The sequence below is a fragment of the Chiloscyllium plagiosum genome, unplaced genomic scaffold, assembly GCF_037043375.1.
Source record: "Chiloscyllium plagiosum isolate Xiang-an unplaced genomic scaffold, Cpla_swu_hap1 HiC_scaffold_35, whole genome shotgun sequence".
In the NCBI taxonomy this organism is placed as follows: Eukaryota; Metazoa; Chordata; class Chondrichthyes; order Orectolobiformes; family Hemiscylliidae; genus Chiloscyllium; species Chiloscyllium plagiosum.
The window spans coordinates 31793842-31816677 of record NW_028270173.1 but is presented as its reverse complement, the minus strand read 5'-3'; the positions used below and the strand labels follow the sequence as shown (position 1 = coordinate 31816677).

Below are 22836 nucleotides of genomic sequence, written 5' to 3'. Positions count from 1 at the left end.
GACAGAACCAAACGCCTGCCTTTCCCCCATAAGCCATTGGTCCTATTGAAATAATCATCAAGTGCTCTCCTGAATGCCTCATGTGACCCTGCCTTGACCGTACTTCATTCCAAACCCAGTCACTAACTGTGGGAAGAGGTTTGATTTTAAATCTCACCTCACACTTGTGTTTTTTAAAATGCATTAAAACTGTGCTGTCTGATTCTCAATCCTGTTACAAACACTTTGCACTCATCAGGACGATGCCAATGTAAAGGGTAACATTGTTGTTAATGAATGAGAGGAGAGTGCTGATTGGTTGGCCAGTAAACCCTGAGTAGCAGAGACTAAAGCAAATGCACCAGTTAATGATGACTGGCGCTTAACTTCCAAGCTCTGTTTAAGTTTAAAACTGGGCAGGTTGACTATGATTGCCCTGAAGGGTGAACTGGAGAGAGGCAGTCACCTATTTTATTGAGTTGAACGGCACAATCTGTGTACGTGTTCCTTCTGTCAGCAAGCAGCAGGGCCCTGTGCACTAATCTCCCCAGCCTCCACTGCAGGTAAATATGTCCCACTGCAGGCCGAGCAGCAATTTGGATTTTAGGAATTGAGTTTCTTTAATCGTGGGGATGAGCTGTTACATTTCACAATAAGGTGGAGCCCGTTATAACCTGAGGTGTCTAGTGAAACTAACAGGATCAGGGAGAAAACTGGGTTTTCCACATCCTGCATGACTCACTCTCCATTAAACGCAGGCACAGTAACACATTCAGAATGGCTTTCCGTGTTTTTCAGGGAACGTACATTATTCCTTTACTGACCTCGGTGCTGTACGATAAAACCCAATGGGAAAAGCCCCACCAGTTTAACCCGGCTCACTTCCTGGATACTGATGGGAATTTTGTGAAGAGAGACGCCTTCATGCCTTTCTCCGCAGGTAACCGGTTGTAAAAGGGGCCGTGTGTTCCGTTACTAAAATATTCCCATTTCTGAAGTGAGGCAACTGACTGTGGAGAGCCAGCTCTGATTTGAACTGGGAGCGAGTTCCAAACTTTCACAATGGGTTGAGCTCCCCCATTTGGCTCTTACTTCATCCACGGTATGTGGGTGTCACTGACTGGGCCCAGGATTTATTGCCCGTTCCCGAGTCACCCCTTGAGAAGGTGGTGGTGAGCTGGTGTCTTGACCCGCTGCAGTCCATGCGCTGTAGAGAAATGCTGTTACGGAGGGAACGCCACGATTCTGAGCCAGCGACACTGAAGGGAATGTGGAGATGGAAAGAGCAGGCCAGTGGATGTGAAGAGTGTGGGATGAGCCATAATCCCATTGAATGGCAGAACAGTCTCGAGGGGCCGAATGGTCTGCTCCACTTCTTATTTCTCGTGGTCTTACGGTCAGGATGGTGAGTGGCTCGGAGGGACTGTAGAGTTTCAAGAAGCCAGCTCACCACCACCACCTTCCCAACGGGACAAATCGGGAATGGGCAATAAGTGCTGGGCCCAGCCAGTGACGTTCATGTTCCATGAGTGAATAAAGAAAAGGGAAGTTAAATACGAAGGCTATGACCAGTAATGTCAATTAATTCAGCTCAGGAGGTGCCACAGGTCCTGCGATCCCATAGGGGTTTGGTGGGACCACACTCAGTCACAGTTTTGGTCTCTCCACCCAAGGAAGGGTAAAGTTACCTTAGAGAGAGTCACTGAGCTGACTCCTGGAACAGGGTCTCGGTGCTCTATTCCTTAAAGACATTGAAATATGGATAATTCTTCAGGCCCTGGAGAGGGGATGTGTCATAGAGTCATAGAGATGTACAGCATGGAAACTGACCCTTCGGTCCAACCCGTCCATGCCAACTAGATATCCCAACCCAATCTAGTCACACCTGCCAATACCCGGCCCATATCCCTACAAACCCTTCCTATTCATATACCCATCCAAATGCTTCTTAAATGTTGCAATTGTACCAGCCTCCACCACTTCCTCTGGCAGCTCATTCCATACACGCACCACGCTCTGGGTGAAAAGGTTGCCCCTTAGGTCCCTTTTATATCTTTTCCCTCTCACCCTAAACCTATGCCCACTAGTTCTGAACTCCCCGACCCCAGGGAAAATACTTTGCTTATTTACCCTATCCACGCCACTCAGAATTTTTAAACCTCTATAAGGTCACCCCTCAGCCTCCGACGCTCCAGAGAAAACAGTCCCAGCCTATTCAGGCCTCTCCCTATAGCTCAAATCCTCCAACTCTGGCAACATCCTTGTAAATCTTTTCTGAACCCTTTCAAGTTCCACAACATCTTTCCGATAGGAAGGAGACCAGAATTGCACGCAATATTCCAACAGTGGCCTAACCAATGTCCTGTACAGCCACAACATGACCTCCCAACTCCTGTACTCAATACTCTGACCAATAAAAGAAAGCATACCAAACGCCTTCTTCACTATCCTATCTACCTGTGACTCCACTTTCAAGGAGCGATGAACCTGCACTCCAAGGTCTCTTTGTTCAGCAACACTCCCTCGGACCTTACCATTAAGTGTATAAGTCCTGCTAAGATTTGCTTTCCTAAAATGCAGCACCTCGCCTTTGTCTGAATTAAACTCCATCATTTCTGTTGAATGGACAGCCTCACAGTAAAGGAGTGTCCATTTAGGATGGGGAGAAGGACAATGTTCTCTCACTCAGAGTGGGGTGTGGCTTTGGAATTCCCTGCCCTGAGGGTCTGTGGATGTTCAGTCATTGAGTAGATTCAGGACCAAGTTATTGGATCTGAGTTAAATGGATAGGAATGGGGAAGGTTTGGGAAGGTGGGGTGAATGAGCAAAGAGCTTGAAGGGCCGAATGTACTCCCAGCTGTTCGGGTTCTGTCTGTACAGGGATGGAGAGACACACTGTGGGAATGGAATTGCTTGCAGTTGGTGACCATTGGGATGGTTTCAGCGATGGGGGTTTGGAAGATGGTGGTCTATGAACGGACAGTGTGTGTGTGTGTATGTATGTGTGTATGTGTGTGTGTGTATGTGTGTGTCTGTTGGGTGTGTGTGTGGGGGGGTTCAGTATGGGTCTGTGTGTGTTAGTGTGTGTGTCTGTGTGAGTGTACGTGTGTGAGTGTGTGTGTATGTGTGTGTCTGTGTGTGTAAGTATGTTTGTGTGTGTCTGTGTGTGTGTTTGTGTGTGAGTGTGTGTGTCTGCGAGTGTGTGTCTGTGTGTTTGCCTGTGTGTGTGTCTGTGTCTGTGTGTGTCTGTGTGTGTGTGAGTGTCTGTGTGTGTGTCTGTGTCTGAGTGAGTGTCTGTGTGTGTGTCTGTGTCTTTGTGTGTCTCTGTGTGTCTGTGAGTGTCTGTGTGTGTGTCTGTGTGTGTGAGTGTGTGTGCTTGTGTGTGAGTGTCTGTGTGTGTGTCTGTGTGTGTGGCTGTGTGTGTGTCTGTGAGTGTGTGTGTGTCTGTGTGTTTGTCTGTGTGTGTGTCTGTGTGTGTGTCTGTGTCTTTGTGTGTCTGTGTGTGTCTCTGTGTGGTTGTGTGTGTGTCTGTGTGTGTGTGTCTGTGTGTGTCTGTGAGTGTGTGTGTGTCTGAGTGTCTGTGTGTGTATGTGTGTGTGTCTGTGTGCGTGTGAGTGTGTGTGTGAGTGTGTGTATTTGTGCATCTGTGTGTGTGTCTATGTGTGTCTCTCTCTGTGTGTGTCTCTCTCTCTCTGTGTCTCTCTCTGTGTGAGTGTCTGTGTGTGTGAGTGTGTGTGTTTGTGTGTGCGTCTGTGTGTATTGGTCTATCTGTGTGTGAGTGTCTGTGTGTGTGTGTCTGTGAGTGTGTGTGTCTGTGTGTGTCTCTGTGTGTGTGTGAGTGCCTGTGTGTGTCTGTGTGTGTGAGTGTGTGTGTCTGTGTGTATTGGTGTGTCTGTGTGTGTCTCTCTGTGTGTGAGTGTGTGTGTGAGTGTCTGTGTGTGTGAATGTCTGTGTGAGCGTGTGTGTTTGTGTGTCTGTGTGTGTGACTGTGTGTATTGGAGTGTCTGTGTATGTGTCTGTGTGTGTCTCTGTGTGTGAGTGTGTGTGTGTGTCTGTGAATGTGTGTCTGTGTGTGTGTGAGTGTCTGTAGGTGAATATCTGTGTGTGTGTATGTGTGAGTATGTCTATGTGTATGTGTGACTGTGTGTGTCTGTGTGTGAGTGTCTGTGTGTGTGTGTGTCTGTGTGTGTGTGTCTGTGTGTCTGTGTGTGTGTGAGTGTCTGTGTGTGTGTGTGTGTCTGTGTGTGTGTGTGTGTCTGTGTGTGTGTGTGTGTGTCTGTGTGTCTGTGTGTGTGTGAGTATCTGTGTGAGTGTCTGTGTGTGAGTCTGTATGTGTGAGTGTCTGTGTTTGTGCCTGTGTGTGTGTGATCTGTGTCTGTGTTTGTGCCTGTGTGTGTGTGATCTGTGTCTGTGTGAGTGTGAGTGTCTGTGTGTGTGCGTGGTTTGTGTGTATTGGTGTGTCTGTGAGTGTGTATGTGTGTCTGTGTGTGTGTCTGTGTGTATATGTGTGTGTGTGTGAGTGTCTGTGTCTGTGTGTCTGTGTGTGTGAGTGTCTGTGTGTGAGTGTGTGTGTGTGTGTTTGTGTGTGAGTGTGTGTGTGCGTCTGTGTGTATTGGTGTGTGTCTGTGTGTGTGTCTGTGTGTGTCTGTGTGTGTCTGTGTGTGTCTGTCTGTGTGTGTGTGTCTGTGTGTGTGTTTTTGTGTGTCTGTGTGTCTGTGTGTGTCTGTGTGTGTGTCTGTGTGTGTCTGTGTGTGTGTGTCTGTGTGTTTGTGTGTGTCTCTGTGTGTGTATCTGTGTGTGTGCATGTGTGTGTCTGTGTGTGTATGTGTGTGTATGTCTGTGTGTTTGTCTGTGTCTGTGTGTGTCTCTGTGTGTGTGTGCATGTGTGTGTCTATCTGTGTGTGCGTGTATATATCTGTGTGTATGTCTGTGTGTATCTGTGTGTGTGTCTCTGTGTGTCTGTCTGTGTGTGTATATCTGTGTGTGTGTCTCTGTGTGTCTGTGTGTATGTGCCTGTGTGTGTGTGCACGTGTGTTTCTGTGTGTGTATGTGTGTCTGTGTGTGAGTGTGTGAATGTATCTGTGTGTGTGTCTCTGTGTGTGTGCCTGTGTGTTTGTGCCGTGTGTCTGTGTGTCTGTGTGTTTGTGCATGTGTGTGTGCCTGTGTGTCTGTGTGTGTGTGCATGTGTGTGTCTGTGTGTGTGTGTCTGTGTGTGTCTGTCTGTGTGTGCGTGTATATATCTGTGTGTATGTCTGTGTGTCTGTGTGTGTGTATCTGTGTGTGTCTCTGTGTGTCTGTGTCTGTGTGTGTATATCTGTGTGTGTGTCTCTGTGTGTCTGTGTGTGTGTGCCTGTGTGTGTGCCTGTGTGTCTGTGTGTGTGTGCATGTGTGTTTCTGTGTGTGTATGTGTGTCTGTGTGTGAGTGTGTGAATGTATCTGTGTGTGTGTCTCTGTGTGTGCCTGTGTGTCTGTGTGTTTGTGCCCTGTGTCTGTGTGTTTGTGCGTGTGTGTGTCTGTGTGTCTGTGTGTGTGTGTGTCTGTGTGTGGGTCTGTGTGTGTGTGTCTGTGTGTGTGTGTGTCTGTGTCTCTGTGTGTGTGTCTGTGTGTGTCTGCATGTGTGTGTGTGTCTGCATGTGTGTGTGTGTCTGTGTCTGTGTGTGTCTGTGTGTGTGTGTGTGTGTGTCTGTCTGTGTGTGTGTGTGTCTGTGTGTGTCTGTCTGTCTGTGTGTGTGTCTGTGTGTGTGTCTGTGTGTGTGTCTGTGTGTGTCTGTGTGTGTGTGTGTGTCTGTGTGTATGTGTGTGCCTGTGTGTGTGTCTGTGTGTCTGTGTGTGTGTCTGTGTCTGTGTGTGTGTGTCTGTGTGTGTGTCTGTGTATGTGTGTGTCTGTGTGTGTGTCTGTGTCTGTGTGTGTGTGTGTGTCTGTGTGTCTGTGTGTCTGTGTGTGTGTGTGTGTCTGTGTCTGTGTGTCTGTGTCTGTGTGTGTGTGTGTGTGTCTGTGTGTGTGTGGGTGAGGTACTGACCGTCCCCTGTTCTTTTTCAGGTCGGAGGGTGTGTGCTGGTGAGGCACTGGCTAAAGTGGAGCTTTTCCTGTTCTTCACCACCCTGCTGCAGAAGTTCCACTTCCAGGCCCCACCAGGGGTGACCGACCTGGACACCAGCCCAAGAACCGGCTTAGTGTCCAACCCGAAACCCCACCGGGTTTGTGCTGTGTCTCGCTGATGGGACCCAGCGACAGGCCCAGTCGGTCTTTCACTGCTGGGTTTCTAAAGGTGGGAGCTGCAGCACAAAGTGTGAGGCAGCACCAGAACCAGATTACTCTGTCTCTATGTGACGTGGCACACAATCATTTACTCTTCGTACAAATCTATATCGTCCCACCTTCACTTCTGTAACGATAATGTTTCCAGGGAATCAACTGAGAATGTTCTCCCATTACAAAAGGAGGCAGACATTTCATTGAGGGTTTGAATGCTCTTTGCAAATTAACTCAGACCCCATTCCAATCCTTGCTTTTTGGAGCATTACATTCATTGAGTTATTTGAACTGATGCATTGCAATGACTGAATGATTAAACCATGTTCCCGAATCTTGCAATAATTCGCATTTCTCTCTGAATTGTTTGTTTGGGAGGTTTCACACAGCCCTGTCAGACTGGTCGGTCTAGTTCCAAAGAAACCTAATTGTGCAAAAACTGTCAGATTAATATGAATAACTGAATGGTTTAACCATGTTTGCTATTAGAGTCGTGCAGTCATAGAGATGTATAGCATGGAAACAGGCCCTTCAGTCCATCTTGTCCATGCTGACCAGATATCCCAACCTAATCTAGTACCTTTTGCCAGCACTTGGCCCTTATCCCTCCAAACCCTTTCTATTCATATACCCATCCAGATGCCTTTTAAATGTTGTAATTGTACCAGCCTCCACCACTTCCTCTGGCAGTTCTTTCCATACACTCAGTGACACTCCAGGGAAAACAGCCCCAGCCTATTCAGCCTCTCCCTGTAGCTCAAATCCTCCAATCCTGGCAACATCCTTGTAAATCTTTTCTGAACCCTTTCAAGTTTCACAACATCCTTCCTATAGCAGGGAGACCAGAACTGAACACAGTGTTCCAAAAGGGCCCTAACCAAGGTCCTGTACAACCACAGCATGACCTCCAACCCCTGCACTGAAGTGAATTGTTAATCTGCGACAGCCCATTTTGCTCTCTGTAATAATTGAGGAGTCACAGCTGGAAAGGAAAATTGTTTCTTATTGGACACCAAAATAGAGCCACTACTTGTTTTGTGTGTGGGCTAGTCCCAGCCTGGGGCAGACAGTTCTGTAGACCCACCCCTGAGTCTGCAGCACGATGGTCCTGTGGTTAGCACTGCTGCCTCACAGCACCAGGGACCAGGGTTCGATCCCAGCCTCGGGCGATTGGCTGTGTGGAATTTGCACAGTCTCCCCGTGTCTGTGTGGGTTTCCTCCCACTGTCCAAAGATGTGCAGGTTAGGCTGGATTGGCTGTGCTAAATTACCCCACAGTGTTCAGGGATGTGGTTAGGTGTATGAGTCAGGGGTAAATGTAGAGTAATAGGGTGGGTTACTCTTCAGAGGGTCAGTGTGGACTTGTTGGGCTGAATGGCCTGTTTCCGTGCTGTGAGGATTCTACTCTATGAATACTGCCCAGAGTGTGGGGCCTGGACTGGTAGCTGGTTGCTTGCTGTTTTGAGTCAGAGCATGGAGATGAGCAGGTTTGTACTTTCCCTCTGTTACACAGGCTCATGTATATCACACTGAGAGGCCACATGATAGAGAATTCATGGTGCCTTTTTGAACACCTCTGTATCCCTGGGTCTGTCGCTTAAACAGATCTCTGCTCGCAACTCACAGCGTCCCCGGGAATGGGGCAGACCAAGATTAATCTTTGTGTATTTAGGGAAGAGATAGAATCCCCACAGTGCGGGAACAGGCCATTCGGCCCAACAGGTCCACACCAACCCTCCAAAGAGCATCCTACCCACACCCATCCTCAACCCTAACCCTGCCCTCCTCGTGGCTAATGCACCATCCTGCACACCCCTGGATACTGTGGACTATTTAACACAGGCCAATCCACCCTAACCCACAGCCCTGAACACTCTGGGCAATTTACTGTGCCAATCCACCGAAACCAGCACATCCCTGGACACAATGGGCAAGCCACCTAAGCTGCACATCTTTGGACTGTGGGAGGAAACTGGAGCACCTGGAGGAAACCCACTCAGACACGGGGAGAATATGCAAACTCCACACGGACAGTCACCCGAGGGTGGGATTGAACCCGGGTCCCTGCCGTTGTGAGGCAGCTACCCCTGCTCATGACTCTACCCCCATTCCCCCCACCATCACACCCACTCCAGGTACTGGCTCCGACCCCACTCCCAGCTCTACACCCACACCAGCTCCCAGCTCCCAGCCCTGCCGAGTTTTCACCATCTCCCCAGACCTCCCCCTCACTGAGGACGAACGATCAGTCCTCAGCAAAGGACTCCCCTTCGTCCCCCTCCGTCCACGCATCAATGAATTTAATACACGCCGTGACATCGAACAATTCTTCCGTCGCCTCCGCCTCCGAGCTTACTTTCACAATCAGGATTCCCGCCCACCTTCCGAGGACCCCTTCGCCCACCTCCAACACACTGCATCCACCTGGACACCCCGCGCTGGCCTATTACCTGCCCTCGACCTCTTCATTTCCAACTGCCGCCGGGACATTAACCGCCTCAACCTGTCGACCCCCCTCCCCCACTCCAACCTCTCACCCTCACAACGCGCAGCCCTCCAATCCCTCTGCTCCAATCCTGACCTCACCATCAAGCCAGCGGACAAAGGGGGCGCAGTGGTAGTCTGGCGCAGTGACCTCTACATCGCTGAAGCCAAACGCCAACTCGAGGACACCTCTTCCTACCGCCCCCTTGACCATGACCCCACCCCCCATCACCAAACCATCATCTCACAGACCATACAGAACCTCATCACCTCAGGAGATCTCCCACCCACAGCTTCCAACCACATAGTCCGGGAACCCTGCACTGCCCGGTTCTACCTCCTTCCCAAGATCCACAAGCCTGACCACCCTGACCGACCCATTGTCTCAGCATGCTCCTGCCCCACTGAACTCATCTCTACCTACCTCGACACTGTCCTATCTCCCCTAGTCCAAGAACTCCCCACATACGTTCGAGACACCACCCACGCCCTCCACCTCCTCCAAGACTTCCGTTTCCCAGGCCCCCAACGCCTCATCTTCACCATGGATATCCAATCCCTCTACACCTCCATCCGCCATGACCAGGGCCTCCAAGCCCTCCGTTTTTTCCTCTCCAGACGTTCCCAACAGTACCCTTCCACCGACACTCTCATTCGTTTGGCCGAACTGGTCCTCACCCTTAACAATTTCTCCTTTGAATCCTCCCACTTCCTCCAGACCAAAGGGGTAGCCATGGGCACACGTATGGGCCCCAGCTATGCCTGTCTCTTTGTTGGCTACGTAGAGCAGTTGATCTTCCGTAATTACACCGGCACCACTCCCCACCTCTTCCTCCGCTACATTGATGACTGCATTGGCGCCACCTCGTGCTCCCGCGAGGAGGTTGAGCAATTCATCAACTTCACCAACACATTCCACCCTGACCTTAAATTTACCTGGACCATCTCTGACACCTCCCTCCCCTTCCTGGACCTCTCCATCTCCATCAGTGACGACCGACTTGACACTGACATCTTCTACAAACCCACCGACTCCCACAGCTACCTGGATTACACCTCTTCCCACCCTACCTCTTGCAAAAATGCCATCCCGCATTCCCAATTCCTCCGCCTCCGCCGTATCTGCTCCCAGGAGGAGCGGTTCCACCATAGAACACACCAGATGGCCTCCTTCTTTAGAGACCGCAATTTCCCTTCCCACGTGGTTAAAGATGCCCTCCAACGCATCTCATCCACATCCCGCACCTCCGCCCTCAGACCCAACCCCTCCAACCGCAACAAGGACAGAACGCCCCTGGTGCTCACCTTCCACCCTATCAACCTTCGCATAAACCAAATCATCCGCCGACATTTCTGCCACCTCCAAACAGACCCCACCACCAGGGATATATTTCCCTCCCCACCCCTCTCCGCCTTCCGCAAAGACCGTTCTCTCCGTGACTACCTGGTCAGGTCCACGCCCCCTACGACCCACCCTCCCATCCTGGCACTTTCCCCTGCCACCGCAGGAACTGTAAAACCTGCGCCCACACCTCCTCCCTCACCTCTATCCAAGGCCCCAAAGGAGCCTTCCACATCCATCAAAGTTTTACCTGCACATCCACTAATATCATTTATTGTATCCGTTGCTCCCGATGCGGTGTCCTCTACATTGGGGAGACTGGGCACCTCCTAGCAGAGCGCTTTAGGGAACATCTCCGAGACACCCGCACCAATCAACCACACCGCCCCGTGGCCCAACATTTCAACTCCCCCTCCCACTCTGCCGAGGATATGGAGGTGCTGGGCCTCCTCCACCGCCGCTCCCTCACCACCAGACGCCTGGAGGAAGAACGCCTCATCTTCCGCCTCGGAACACTTCAACCCCAGGGCATCAATGTGGATTTCAACAGTTTCCTTATTTCCCCTTCCCCCACCTCATCCTAGCTTCTAACCTCCAGCAACTCGATCCCCTGACCTGTCCGGACTTGTCCGACCTGCCCAGCTCCTTTTCCACCTATCCACTCCACCCTCTCCTCCCTGACCTATCACCTTCATCTCCTTCCCCACTGACCTATTGTACTCTATGCCACTCTCTCCCCACCCCCACCCTCCTCTAGCTTATCTCTCCACGCTTCAGGCTCTCTGCTTTTATTCCTGATTGAGGGCTTTTGCCCGAAACGTCGATTGTGCCTGTCCTCGGATGCTGCCTGAATTGCTGTGCTCTTCCAGCAGCACTGATCCAGAAGCTGTGCTAACCACTGAGCCACCGTGCTGCCCCTAGATCTCCACTGTCTTTCTCTCCCTTCCATGTCACCTTCTCCTGCTATTACTGAAGGCATCTCACTTACATAACAATGTAGGAACACAAGAAGTGGGAATGGGACTGACCAATTGAACCCCTTGATTTAATATGACCAAGGCTGGACTCATCTTGGCTTCAACTGCACTTTCCTGCCCACTCTCCATATCCCTTCAACCCATCCCTCATTAAACATCTGTCTATCTCCTCCTTAACGTGAATCAATGTCCTGGCATCCACCACCCTCTGGGCTAATGAATTCACAGCACTTTGATGGGAGCACTTTCCCCTCATTACTTTTTTAAATTGGATACCTCTTAGTCTCAATTTTATTTCACTCTCTCATGGGATGTGGGCATTGCTGGCTGGGCCCAGCATTCACTGCCCGTCCCACACCCTCTGCGACTGCCTTGTTAGGTCCATGACCCCAACACCAACCCACCCTCCACACCCAGCACCCTCCCTTGCCACCGCACAAAGTGCAAAATCTGCGCCGACACCTCCCCCTCACTTCTGTCCAAGGGCCCAAAGGATCCTTCCACATTCAGCAGAGATTTGCCTGCACTTCCACACACACATCATCTGTTGTGTCCGTTGCTCCCGAAGCGGTCTCCTCTACATTGGGGAGATAGAACGCCAATTTGTGGAACGTTTCAGGGAATATCTCTGGGACACCTGCACCAAACAACCCCAGGAAGGGGTTGCTCCAGCCTGCGACAGGAAGGGCAGGCTGGAGCAGAGCAGATGACAGTTACTGGAGAGGTACAGCTGCAGAGCGAAGCTCCGACAGGACAGGAGGAGGAGGCGGAGAAGGGAAAGAAGGAGGCAGAGGAATGGACCGTGGTGAAAAACAGGAAGAGGAAAACCCACCCGGTCACCAAGACCTCCCAGAAAAAGGGGAAAAGGCAGCTGCAGGTGGAAGATACGGACAGCTCTTCGGAGAGTGAGGACGGAAGAAAGGAGGGTCGTCACCAAAAGAAGAGGCAGAGCGCTGCGAGGAGAAAGGAGAGCGGCAACTGCCAACCAAGGGACGAGCCTCCTGAGGAAAGGGGAAACCACCACCCCCCACCAGGTGAAAGCCAGGAGGGCCCCACCGCCACACAGCTCCAGGTCACTGGGAGCAGCGACCCTCTGACAGCCCCGCTGTCAGATATAGAAACAGACAGCGTGGACCCTGGTCTCGGCCCGATGACACCGGAGCGGGCAAATGGGCCGAGTGAGGAACTGGACAGCTACCTCAGCCCAGCGAGGGTCCAGCAGTTTGCGTACTGCACGGGGATGCAGACAGCTACCCCAGAGGGGCAGGATCAGCAGCAATCGGACATGGGTAACCTTACAACCTGTTAACAAAATGGGGTTTAAAATTGCAACCATCAATGTGCGCAGCATAAAATCTGCTGCGCGATGTGTTTCAACTCTGGCCTTCCTGGCCAACGTGAAAGCTGATGTCCTGTTTCTGCAGGAGTGTGGGATACCGCACCTCAGCAGTTACAGGAGATGGTCGAGCTTGTGGGCCCATGGGCCGTCAGTGTGGTCGGGGGGTAACGATAACCGCTCCTCGGGCCTGGGTATTCTGTTACGGGGAGGCAACTTCACCATCTCCGAGGTTAAGGAGGTGGTGGGCGGGCGCCTCCTCGTTGCTGATGTTACAGACAGAAACGCTCCCGTGAGACTAATTAATGTGTACGCCCCAGCGGGTAAGAGTGAACGGTTGGCCGTCCTGCAGCAGCTTCCACTGTTGCTGGCTACGTCCAGGCCGGTCATTCTGGCCGGAGACTTCAACTGTATCATCGATGCAGATGGACGATCCGGCGGGGGGGACAGTAAACTGGACGCCACGTCCAGAGCCCTGATGGACACGGTCAAAGACGCCAAGCTGCACGACGTCTTCAGCACCCCTGCAGACGGAGCGCAGCGTAGATATACATGGTCACGGGCAGACGGGTCTATCCGCTCAAGGATAGATTACCTGTTTGTGTCCCGAACGTTCTCGGTCAGATCCACCGACGTCAAGCCGGTGTTCTTCTCTGACCACTGCCTCCTGCTGGCCGACTGTCACCTACAGGACGAGCAGCGGGCTGGCAAGGGAACGTGGAAACTGAACACCAAGCTGTTGACCCCGGGAAACATTGAGGAGCTCAAGAGAGATTACGCAGGTTGGAGAACCGTGAAGTCCCTCTTTGAGTCTCCAGCAGACTGGTGGGAAACAGTAAAAGGGAACATCAAGAGGTTCTTCATCCTCAAAGGTGTTCAGGAGGCGAGAGAGAGACGGGGAAAACTGTCCCAGCTCCAGGAAAGTATGCAGAACCTGCTCCTGCTGCAGACGTTGGGGGTCGATGTCACGGAGGACCTCAAGGAGGTGAAGGGCCAGCAAGCCTCGCTCTTTGCCTCGGAGGCCTCCAAGATAATCTTCCGGTCCAGGGTCCGCTCGGTGGAGCAGGACGAGACGTGCTCACGTTTCTTCTTCCAGAAGGTGCACAAAGAGAGCTCCGTGCTCAGCAGCCTGAAGGAAGAAGATGGCTCGGTAACGTCATCTCAGGCTGACATCATGAGGATCAGCAAATCCTTCTACGCCAGTCTGTATGACGCGAAGCCGACCAACAGCGCGGCCTCCAAGTCGTTCCTGTCCTCGATCACGGAGGTCCTAGACGACGGAACACGAGAGAGGCTGGACCAGCCGCTATCTCTGGATGAGCTGACCAAGGCCCTCGAGTCCTTCGGAAAGAATAAAACTCCCGGAAGCGACGGCTTACCGGTCGAGCTCTATTCCGCTCTTTGGGACTTGATTGGCCGGGACCTGCTGGAGGTGTATGTCAGTATGCTTCGGGCAGGTATCATGAGTGAATCCATGAGGAAAGGCATCATCACCCTCATCTACAAGCAGAAGGGGGAGAGGGAAGAAATTAGAAATTGGAGACCGATCTCACTGTTAAACACAGACTACAAAATCTTGTCAAAGGTCATCGCCAACCGGGTCAGGTCTGCTCTGGGGTCGGTGATTCACCCTGACCAAACCTGTGCTGTACCGGGCAGGAAGATCGCTGAGAGTCTCGCACTCCTCAGAGATACGATCGCCTACGTGCAGGACAGGGGGGTGGACACCTGCCTCATCAGCCTGGACCAGGAGAAAGCCTTTGACAGGATATCACATACATATATGAGGGATGTCCTCTCCAAAATGGGCTTTGGGGAGGGAATCGCTAATTGGATCAGACTGCTCTACACCAACATTTTCAGTGCAGTCTCAATCAATGGGTGGGAATCAGATAGCTTCCCAGTCAGATCTGGAGTCAGGCAGGGCTGCCCTCTCTCTCCTGCCTTGTTTGTGTGTTGCATAGAGCCATTTGCCGAGTCCATCAGGAAGGATGCGAGCCTGAGAGGGGTGACTATTCCTGGCAGCGGGGGCCTGCAGGTTAAGGCCTCCCTGTACATGGATGACGTCGCCGTTTTCTGCTCGGATCCGCTGTCCGTGCACAGACTCATGTGCATTTGTGACCAGTTCGAACGGGCCTCGGGGGCCAAGGTAAACCGAGGCAAGAGTGAGGCCATGCTCTTCGGGAACTGGGCCGACCAATCCTCGATCCCCTTCACCGTCAGGACTGACCACCTGAAGGTGCTGGGTATTTGGTTCGGGGGGGCTGGGGCGTGCACCAAGACCTGGGAGGAGCGGATCAGGAAGGTGAGACAGAAACTGGGCAGATGGGAGCAACGGTCGCTCTCCATCGTGGGTAAGAACCTGGTCATCAGATGTGAGGTACTCTCAGTATTGTTATACGTGGCACAGGTCTGGCCTATCCCCAGAACCTGTGCCGCCGCAGTCACCCGGGCCATCTTCCACTTCGTGTGGAGATCAAAGATGGACCGGGTCCGAAGAGATGTAATGTACAAAGACCGGTGCAATGGGGGAAAAAACACACCCAATGCAACCCTCACCCTGATGGCCACCTTTGTGTGTGGCTGCATCAAGCTGTGTGTGGATCCCCGGTACGCAAACACCAAGTGTCACTACGTACTGAGGTTCTACCTGTCCCCGGTGTTGCGAAGGATGGGCCTGGCCTCGCTGCCGCGGAACGCTCCGAGTAGTTGGACCGTTCCGTACCACCTGTCCTTCGTGGAGAAATTTATCAAGAAAAACACCTTTGACCACAAGTCCATCAGGAAGTGGTCAGCACGTAGTGTCCTTGAGACCCTTCGGGAAAAGGAGAGGGCGGATCCTGTCGAGCGGTTCCCTGAGCAGACTGTCAAAGCCATTTGGCAGAATGCCTCATCGCCAGAACTTTCCAACAAGCACCAAGACATGGCTTGGCTGGTGGTGAGAAGGGCTCTGCCTGTGAGATCCTTTATGCACGCCCGGACTCTCTGCCACACCGCACACTGCCCTCGAAGCGGCTGCGGGGGGGACGAGACTGTCACACACCTCCTTCTGGAATGTGCCTATGCAGAGGAAGCCTGGAGAGGAATGCAGTGGTGTCTGTCGAGGTTCGTCCCGAGCAGCGCCGTGACACGGGACTCCGTGCTCTACGGCCTGTTCCCCGGGACGCACACCGAGACGAACATCAACTGCGCCTGGAGGATCATCAACTCGGTGAAGGACGCTCTCTGGGTGGTCCGAAACCTGTTGATCTTCCAGCTGAAGGAGTTGACCCCGACTGAGTGTTGCAGACTGGCACATTCCATGGTCCAGGACTACGTGTTGAAGGACGCGCTGAAGCTTGGGGCAGCTGCCGCCAAGGCGCGGTGGGGAAAGACCACCGTCTAACATCTGCCTGCCTAACGAAGAACAGGGGGCCCGCGCAGTCATTTGGGCTCCGCTGGCGTCTGAGCTCAATGTAATCGCACTAACCTGTGAATATGAATGATCACCCTGTTTCGATATGTAAAGAAATGGAATGTTTACAGAATGATGACATGTCCAATTGTATAGATTAAATATATATGAATAAAGTATATTTTTGAAATAAAAAAAAATTTCCGTTTGAGGAAGAAATGCAAATTAGCGCAGCTTGTCAGGGCGCCCAGTGAGTGCAGTATTCAGTGAAACATGAGCCTTTCCGGGTGTTCTTTGATCCAGGTGAGAAATTGCGCTGTTGTGCAGACAGGAAACCTCAGGCAGGTGAATTTTCGATTTTGGAAAATGCAGTCAGTGTGAGTGTAAGAGCTGTGGGCTGCTGTTGGGTTTGAGCGAGTGAGAGTATTAAGCATACTTACCTGGCAGGGGAGATACCATGATCACCAAGGTGGTTCTCCCAGGACGAGGCTATCCCATTGCACTTCGGGTGTGCTGACGCCTGCGATGTCCCCAAATGCGGGATACTCGACTGCAAAATTTGTGGTAGTGGGGGACTGCGTTCGCGCTCTCCCCTGGTTTACAAACAAAAAGCAGATCATTTAACAGAGGGCGCTCACTCTCTGCTTCATACAGTTTCCTAAATACCGAGCATCTACCTTCAATTCAGTTTCACCTCAGTCCACAGATAATGCTGCACGTCTTACACCATCCTCTCTTATGTTCATCTCTGTCCACTTATTCTTCTAATTATACAAGTTTACAGTGTTGGAGACAGGCTGTTTGGCCCAAACAATTTATCGGAGAGATTATAAAAATTGCCAGCATCAATGTGCGTAGCATCAAATCGGCTACGCGATGTGTTTCTACGATGGCCTTCTTGGCCAACGTTAAAGCCGACGTCCTGTTTCTGCAGGAGTGTGGGATACTGCACCTCAGCAACTACAGGAGATGGTCAAGCTTGTGAGCCCATGGGCCGTCAGTTTGGTCGGGAGGCAACGAGAGCCGCGCCTCCGGCCTGGGTATCCTGTTGCGAGGTGGCAACTTCACCATCTCCGAGGTTAAGGAGGTGGTGGGTGGGCACCTCCTCGTCACTGACGTCATGTACAGGAATGCTCCCCTGAGACTGATTAATGTGTACGCCCCAGTGGGTAAGAGTGAACGGTTGGCCGTCCTGCAGCTGCTTCCACTGTTGCTGGCTACGTCCAGGCCGGTCATTGATGCAGATGGACGATCCAGTGGGGGGACAGTAAACTGGACACTACGTCCAGAGCCCTGATGGACACGGTAAAAGATGCCAAGCTGCACAACGTCTTCAGCACCCCTGCAGACCGAGCGCAACGTAGATATCCGCTCAAGGATAGATTACCTGTTTGTGTCCCGAACGCTCTCGGTCAGATCCACCGACGTCAAGCCGGTGTTCTTCTCTGACCACTGCCTCCTGCTGGCCGACTGTCACCTACAGGACGAGCAGCGGGCTGGTAAGGGAACGTGGAAGCTGAACACAAAGCTGTTGACCCCAGGAAACATTGAGGAGCTCAAGAGATACTACGCAGGTTGGAGAACTGTGAAGCCCCTCTTTGAGTCCCGAGCGGACTGGTGGGAAACAGTAAAAGGGAACATCAATAGGTTCTTCATCCTCAAAGGTGTTCAGGAGGCGAGAGAGAGGCGGGGAAAACTGTCCCAGCTCCAGGAAAGTATGCAGAACCTGCTCCTGCTGCAGACAATGGGGGTGGATGTCACGGAGGAGCTCAAAGGTTCCAGAAATTCCCTCACCTGCCTCCTTCAGCATTCTGGGAGAGATCCCATCAGGGCCGAGGGACTTGTCCACCTTAATGATTTTTAAAATACCCAACCTGTCTCGGTGTGCGTCCCGGGGAACAGACCGTCGAACACGGGGTTGCTCCAGATGAACATGACAGAGGTCTACAAAGTTATTAAATTTTGGGGTATAGAATGAATTGTCACAGTGTTTCTCCCAGGGCGGAAATGTCAATTGCCAGGGGCCATATACATTGTACTGAGTCCACACTATATTGGGTTTTGGAATTGGAACGTTACGTGGAGGCCTATGCCCAGGTCTGGTCTCCCGATTACAGGAAAGACATTGTTAAGCTGGAAAGCCTTCAACAGGATGTTCCCAGTAATGGAGGGTTTGAGTGATAAGGAGAGGCTGGATAGGCTGGGACTTCTTTCACTGGAGCGTAGAAGGTTCAGAGGTGACCTTACAGAGTTTATAAAATAATGAGGGGTATAGATAAGTGTCTTTTCCCGAGGGTGGGGGATTTCAAGATGAGGGGGCATATTTTCAAGGTGAGAGGAGAAAGATTTTACAAAAGACAATGAAGGCTTTTTTTTAACACAGAGAACAGTTCGGGCGTGGGAAGAACTGTCAGAGGAAGTGGTGGATGCGACTACCTTTACAATGTTTAAAAGATATTTGGATAAGTTCATGAATAAGAAATGTTTGGAGGGATATGGGCCAGGAGCAGGCAGTTGGGACTAGTTTAGTTTGGGATTAGGGTTGGCATGGACTGGTTGGACCGAAGGGTCTGTTTCCATGTTGTATGACTGGTATGACTCATGTACATTCAGAATATACCCTCAGCTAATGGGCTGCACACCTTTCATTGCTCATCTTCAAATATACCGATACAAAGGAATACCATCGGATCATTTGAAAGTTTCCTCCATTTACATCAGCATTGCATTGCAGTTTGATCATTTTTCAGGAACATTAACTTCCATCTTTACACTGCTAGTAAAGGTACAGTGTTGAAACGTGTGGTGCTGGAAAAGCACAGCAGGTCAGGCAGCATCCGAGGAGCAGGAGAGTCAACGTTTCAGACATAAGTCCTTCATCAGGAATGGGTGTGGTGGGGTGGGGTGGGGAGGGGGGGAAAGGGGGCTGAGAGATATATCGGAGGATGGCGGGTTAGGCCGGGGGGGAGGTAGCTGGGAAGGCAATAGGTGGATGCAGGTTGGGGGAGATGGTGATAAGTCAGACGGGAGAGTGCAGCGGATAGATGGGAAGGAAGATGGACAGGTCGGACAGTTCAAGAGGGCGGTGCTGAGTAAAGGGTACAGTCTGGGTTTAAGAGTCTGAATGACAAATGTGTTGATAGTTATTCACATTTCCCCTCAATTGCACAGCTTCCAAAGATTGGCTAACTGAGAAGTGGTACTTCATTGGGATATAAAAGCTTTGTTTCTCGGTTAGAATTTGCAATTTGGCGTAACTATCAGTCTGCAGTGCCCCCTCCTGGACAATGGTGACTTATTGTCGATGACAGAGACTTTCTGTCTGCCAACAACTATCTGATTGGCTCTCAGACAGCTGAATGGCTGATGGGTGGGAATGATTGGGCAGAAGTTACCAGACCTTGGGTAAGGAAAGAGCAGTGTAATAAAACCACCAGCCTGAGGAAAACCAGTTTACTAATCCTCATCAGTTGCTGGAAACTGTGCACTTAAACAATAAGGCAGAGACTTTAAGTCGTAGGGTGGCTTGATGGTTAGCGCTACTGTTTCACAGCACCAGGGACACGGGTTTCATTCCAGCCTCGGGCGACTGCCTGTGTAGAGTTGCCACATTCTCCCTGTGTCTGTGTGGGTTTCCCCCGGGTGCTCCGGTTTCCTCTCTCAGTCCAAAGATGTGCAGGTTAGGGTGGATTGGCCGTGCTAAATTGCTGGAAAAGTACAGCAGATCAGGCAGCTTCCTCGGATGCTTGCCTGACCTGCTGTGCTTTTCCAGCACCACACTCTCGACTCTGATCACCAGCATCTGCAGTCCTCACTTTCTCCATGCTAAATTGCTCCATAGTGTCCAGGGATGTGCAGGCTGGGTGGATCAGCCATGGGACATGCAGGGTTACAGGGATAGGGGTTTTATCTCGTTCAGTTATACATTGGTGGGGCATAATTGTATGTCTATAGTTAGAATTTAGTTATTTTAATTAGATAGTAACTCTTGTTAAGCACAGACACTAGGCCATGTTTCCTATCGATCTGGTTCTAACAAACACAGATAATTTGGGGAATTTTACCTGCTTTTATAAAATCTATGACGAGCCGGGGAATAACCGCTTAATTTCCAGCATGCTACCTCAAAAGACGTCATAATTCCTAAAGGTTGAGCACTTGGCATTCAGTTAACACAACACTTTTCCAGAAAAGAATTTAAGGTACAGTAGACCTCATGGAAGCAGAGATTCTCTGAGCAACTTGTGGGTTTCTGTGTTCTGTTGCACATGTGTAGTGGCCACAGATCACCATTGGCTTTACAAAAGTAATGACATCGAACGCTGACACTTCCTCCATAGTAACAACACCAGGAAAGCAGCTCTTCATAATCATAGGGGTGGTGGTACGGTAGCTCAGTGGTTAGCACTACTGCCTCACAGTGCCTGTGACCCAGGTTCGATTCCAGCCTTGGGCAACCGTCTGTGTGGAGTTTGCATGTTCTCCATGTGTCTGTGTTGGTTTCCTCTGGGTGCTCCAGTTTCCTCCCCCAGTCCAAATATGTGCAGGTTTGGTGGCGTGGCCATGCTAAATTGCTCATAGTGTTCAGGGATGTGTAGTTTAGGTGCATTAGTCAGGGGTAAATGTAGAGCAATGGGGAAATGGATTTGAGTGGGATAGTCTTCAGCGGGTCGATGTGGACTTGTTGGGCCAAATGGTCTGCTTCCACACTGCAGAGATTCGATGATTCTTCAATGTGGATGGGAAGCTCGGGAAGAAATTGTGGGGCCATTAGCTGGGATATTTGTATCATCTACAGCCACGGGTGAAGTACTGGAGGGTGGCTAATGTTGTGCCGTTATTTAAGAAACGCTGTAAGGAGAATCCTGGGAACTATAGATCCGTGAGTTTTCCATCAGTGGAGGGTAAGTTGTTGGAGGGAATTCTGAGGGATAGGATTTATGTGCATTTGGAAAGGCAAGGATTGATTCGGGATAGTCAGCATGGCTTTGCGCATCTGAAACTGTGACTCATAAACTTGATTGAGATTTTTGAGAATGTGATCAAGAATATAGATGAGGGCAGAGCAGTCGAGTCTACGTCGACATTAGCAAGGCCTCTGACAAGGGTTCCGTATGGTGGACTAATTAGTAAAGTTCGATCACATGGGATTCAGGGAGAGCTTATCAATTGGATGTCAAATTGGCTTGGGAGTAGGAGACAGAGGGTGGTGTTGGAAGGTTGTTTTTCAGACTGGAGGCCTGTGACCAGTGGTGCTCTGCAGGGCTCGATGGAGGGGCCACTCTTGTTTGTCCTTTATAGAGACCATTTGGATGAGAATTTAGGACACATGGTTAGTAAGTTTGCGGATGACACCAGGAGTGGCAGATGGAGTCTCATTTGGATAAAGGTGAGGTGTTGTATTTCGGTAAAACAAACAAGGACTGATGATGCAGTTAATGGTGGAGCCCTGGGTAGTGTTGTTGAACAGAGTGACCTAGGGGTTCAGGTACATAGTTCTTTGAAAGTTATGTCACAAAAAGCTAAGGTGGTTGAGAAGGAATTCAGCGTGTTTGCCTTCAATGCTCAGGCCACTGAGGAAAGGAGTGATGTCATGTTACAGTTGTACAGGATGTTGGTGAGGCCACTTTTGGAATACTGTGTCTGATTCTGGCACCTTATATCGGAAGCTTGTTATTAAATTGGACAGGGGTCAGAAAATATTTACAAGGATATTACTGAGACTGGCCGGTTTGAGTTATAAGGAGAGGCTGGATCAGCTGGGACTTTCTTCACTGGAGTGTACGGGTTAAGGGTGACCTTACAGAGATTTATAAAAGCATGAAGGGTATAAATAAGGTGAATAGCGAAGGTCTTTTCCCTCGGGTGGGGGAGTTCAAAACTAGGGGGCGTATTTTTAAGGTGAGAAGAGAAAGATTTAAAAGAGACTTGAGGGGTAACTTTTTAACACTGAGGATGGTTGGTGTGTGGAGTGAACTACCAGAGGCAGCGGTACAATTACAAAATTTCAAAGACATTTGGACAGACACATGAATAGGGAAGGTTTAAAGGGATATGGGCCAAAGACTGACAAATGGGACTAGTGCAGTTTGGAGAAACTTGGTCAGCATAGACGAGTTGGGCCGAAGGGTCTGTTTCTATCTGACTCTATGAAATAGGTTGAAGGTAAAAGGGGGTGTGAGAGACAACGGTGTTAAGTGCCTGGAATGTGCTGCTAAAGGAAATGGAAGAGGCTGACACTGTTGCAATATTTAAGAGGCATCTTGATGGAAATACAATCAGGCAGGGAATACAGGGTTATGGACCACCTTGAGGCAAAGATGGTTCATTTAGAAATGTGTCCTGTGTCGCCTGAACTTGGTGGGGCTGAGGGCCTGTTCCTGTACTGTTCTTTGTTGAGCATAGTATTTATTGCAGGGTGGAACAAAATAAAAGGTGGACTAAGCATCCATGGAGTGGGGGGTAGAATTTAAGCGACGCACAGAGAGCAGCTGCTGGTCATGAAATGCAGTCATATGCACGTTGTGATAACAGGCACCACCTGCTGGATATGTGCAAATACAATCTGTTATTAGTTTGTAAACCAGGGGAGAGCGCGAACGCAGTGCCCCATTATCACAAATTTCACAGGCAAGTATCTCACATTCTGAGACATCTGAGTAGGAATCCGTACACCTGAGGTGCAATGGGATAGCCTCGTCCTGGGAGAACCACTGTTTTTTAAATTGTAAAAAATATACTTTATTCACAAAAATTACCCGAATCTACATAAACAGGTACTAAAGCAGTTCTGTACAGGCTTTGCATATCAAATCTTCAATCTGACATTCCCTGCGGTTGTAAGGCCGAAGGTATTTCTTACCTACGCAGGAGACTATTTACACACATTTGCCGCAAAAGTGAACAGATCCCGTTTGTACTTCAGTAGGAAGACCTCAGACGGTGGTCTTTCCCCACCGCAGCTGCCCCAAGCTTCAGTGTGTCCCTCAGCACGTAGGCCTGGACCTTGGGATGTGCCAGTCTGCAACACTCGGTCAGGGTCAACTCCTTGCCCTGGAAGACCGACACGTTT

General features: G+C 50.6%; 1 protein-coding gene and 1 non-coding gene across 2 annotated transcripts in view; both read left to right on the top strand.

The window, feature by feature from the left end:
- LOC148140616 (cytochrome P450 2K1-like) overlaps nt 1-6567 on the top strand; it is a 32731-nt gene extending 26164 nt beyond the window's left edge. Inside the window, exons 8-9 of the mRNA XM_087978897.1 lie at nt 778-919; nt 6020-6567. Coding sequence (XP_087835023.1) covers nt 778-919; nt 6020-6198 — 321 coding nt within the window. The 3' untranslated portion in view covers nt 6199-6567. The remainder of the gene's footprint in view (nt 1-777; nt 920-6019) is intronic.
- Nucleotides 6568-16196: 9629 nt separating this feature from the next.
- On the top strand, nt 16197-16360 carry LOC148140615 (U1 spliceosomal RNA). The gene has a single exon (XR_015753215.1). It is a non-coding gene; the product is annotated as a U1 spliceosomal RNA (small nuclear RNA).
- The last annotated feature ends 6476 nt before the right edge of the window (nt 16361-22836 follow it).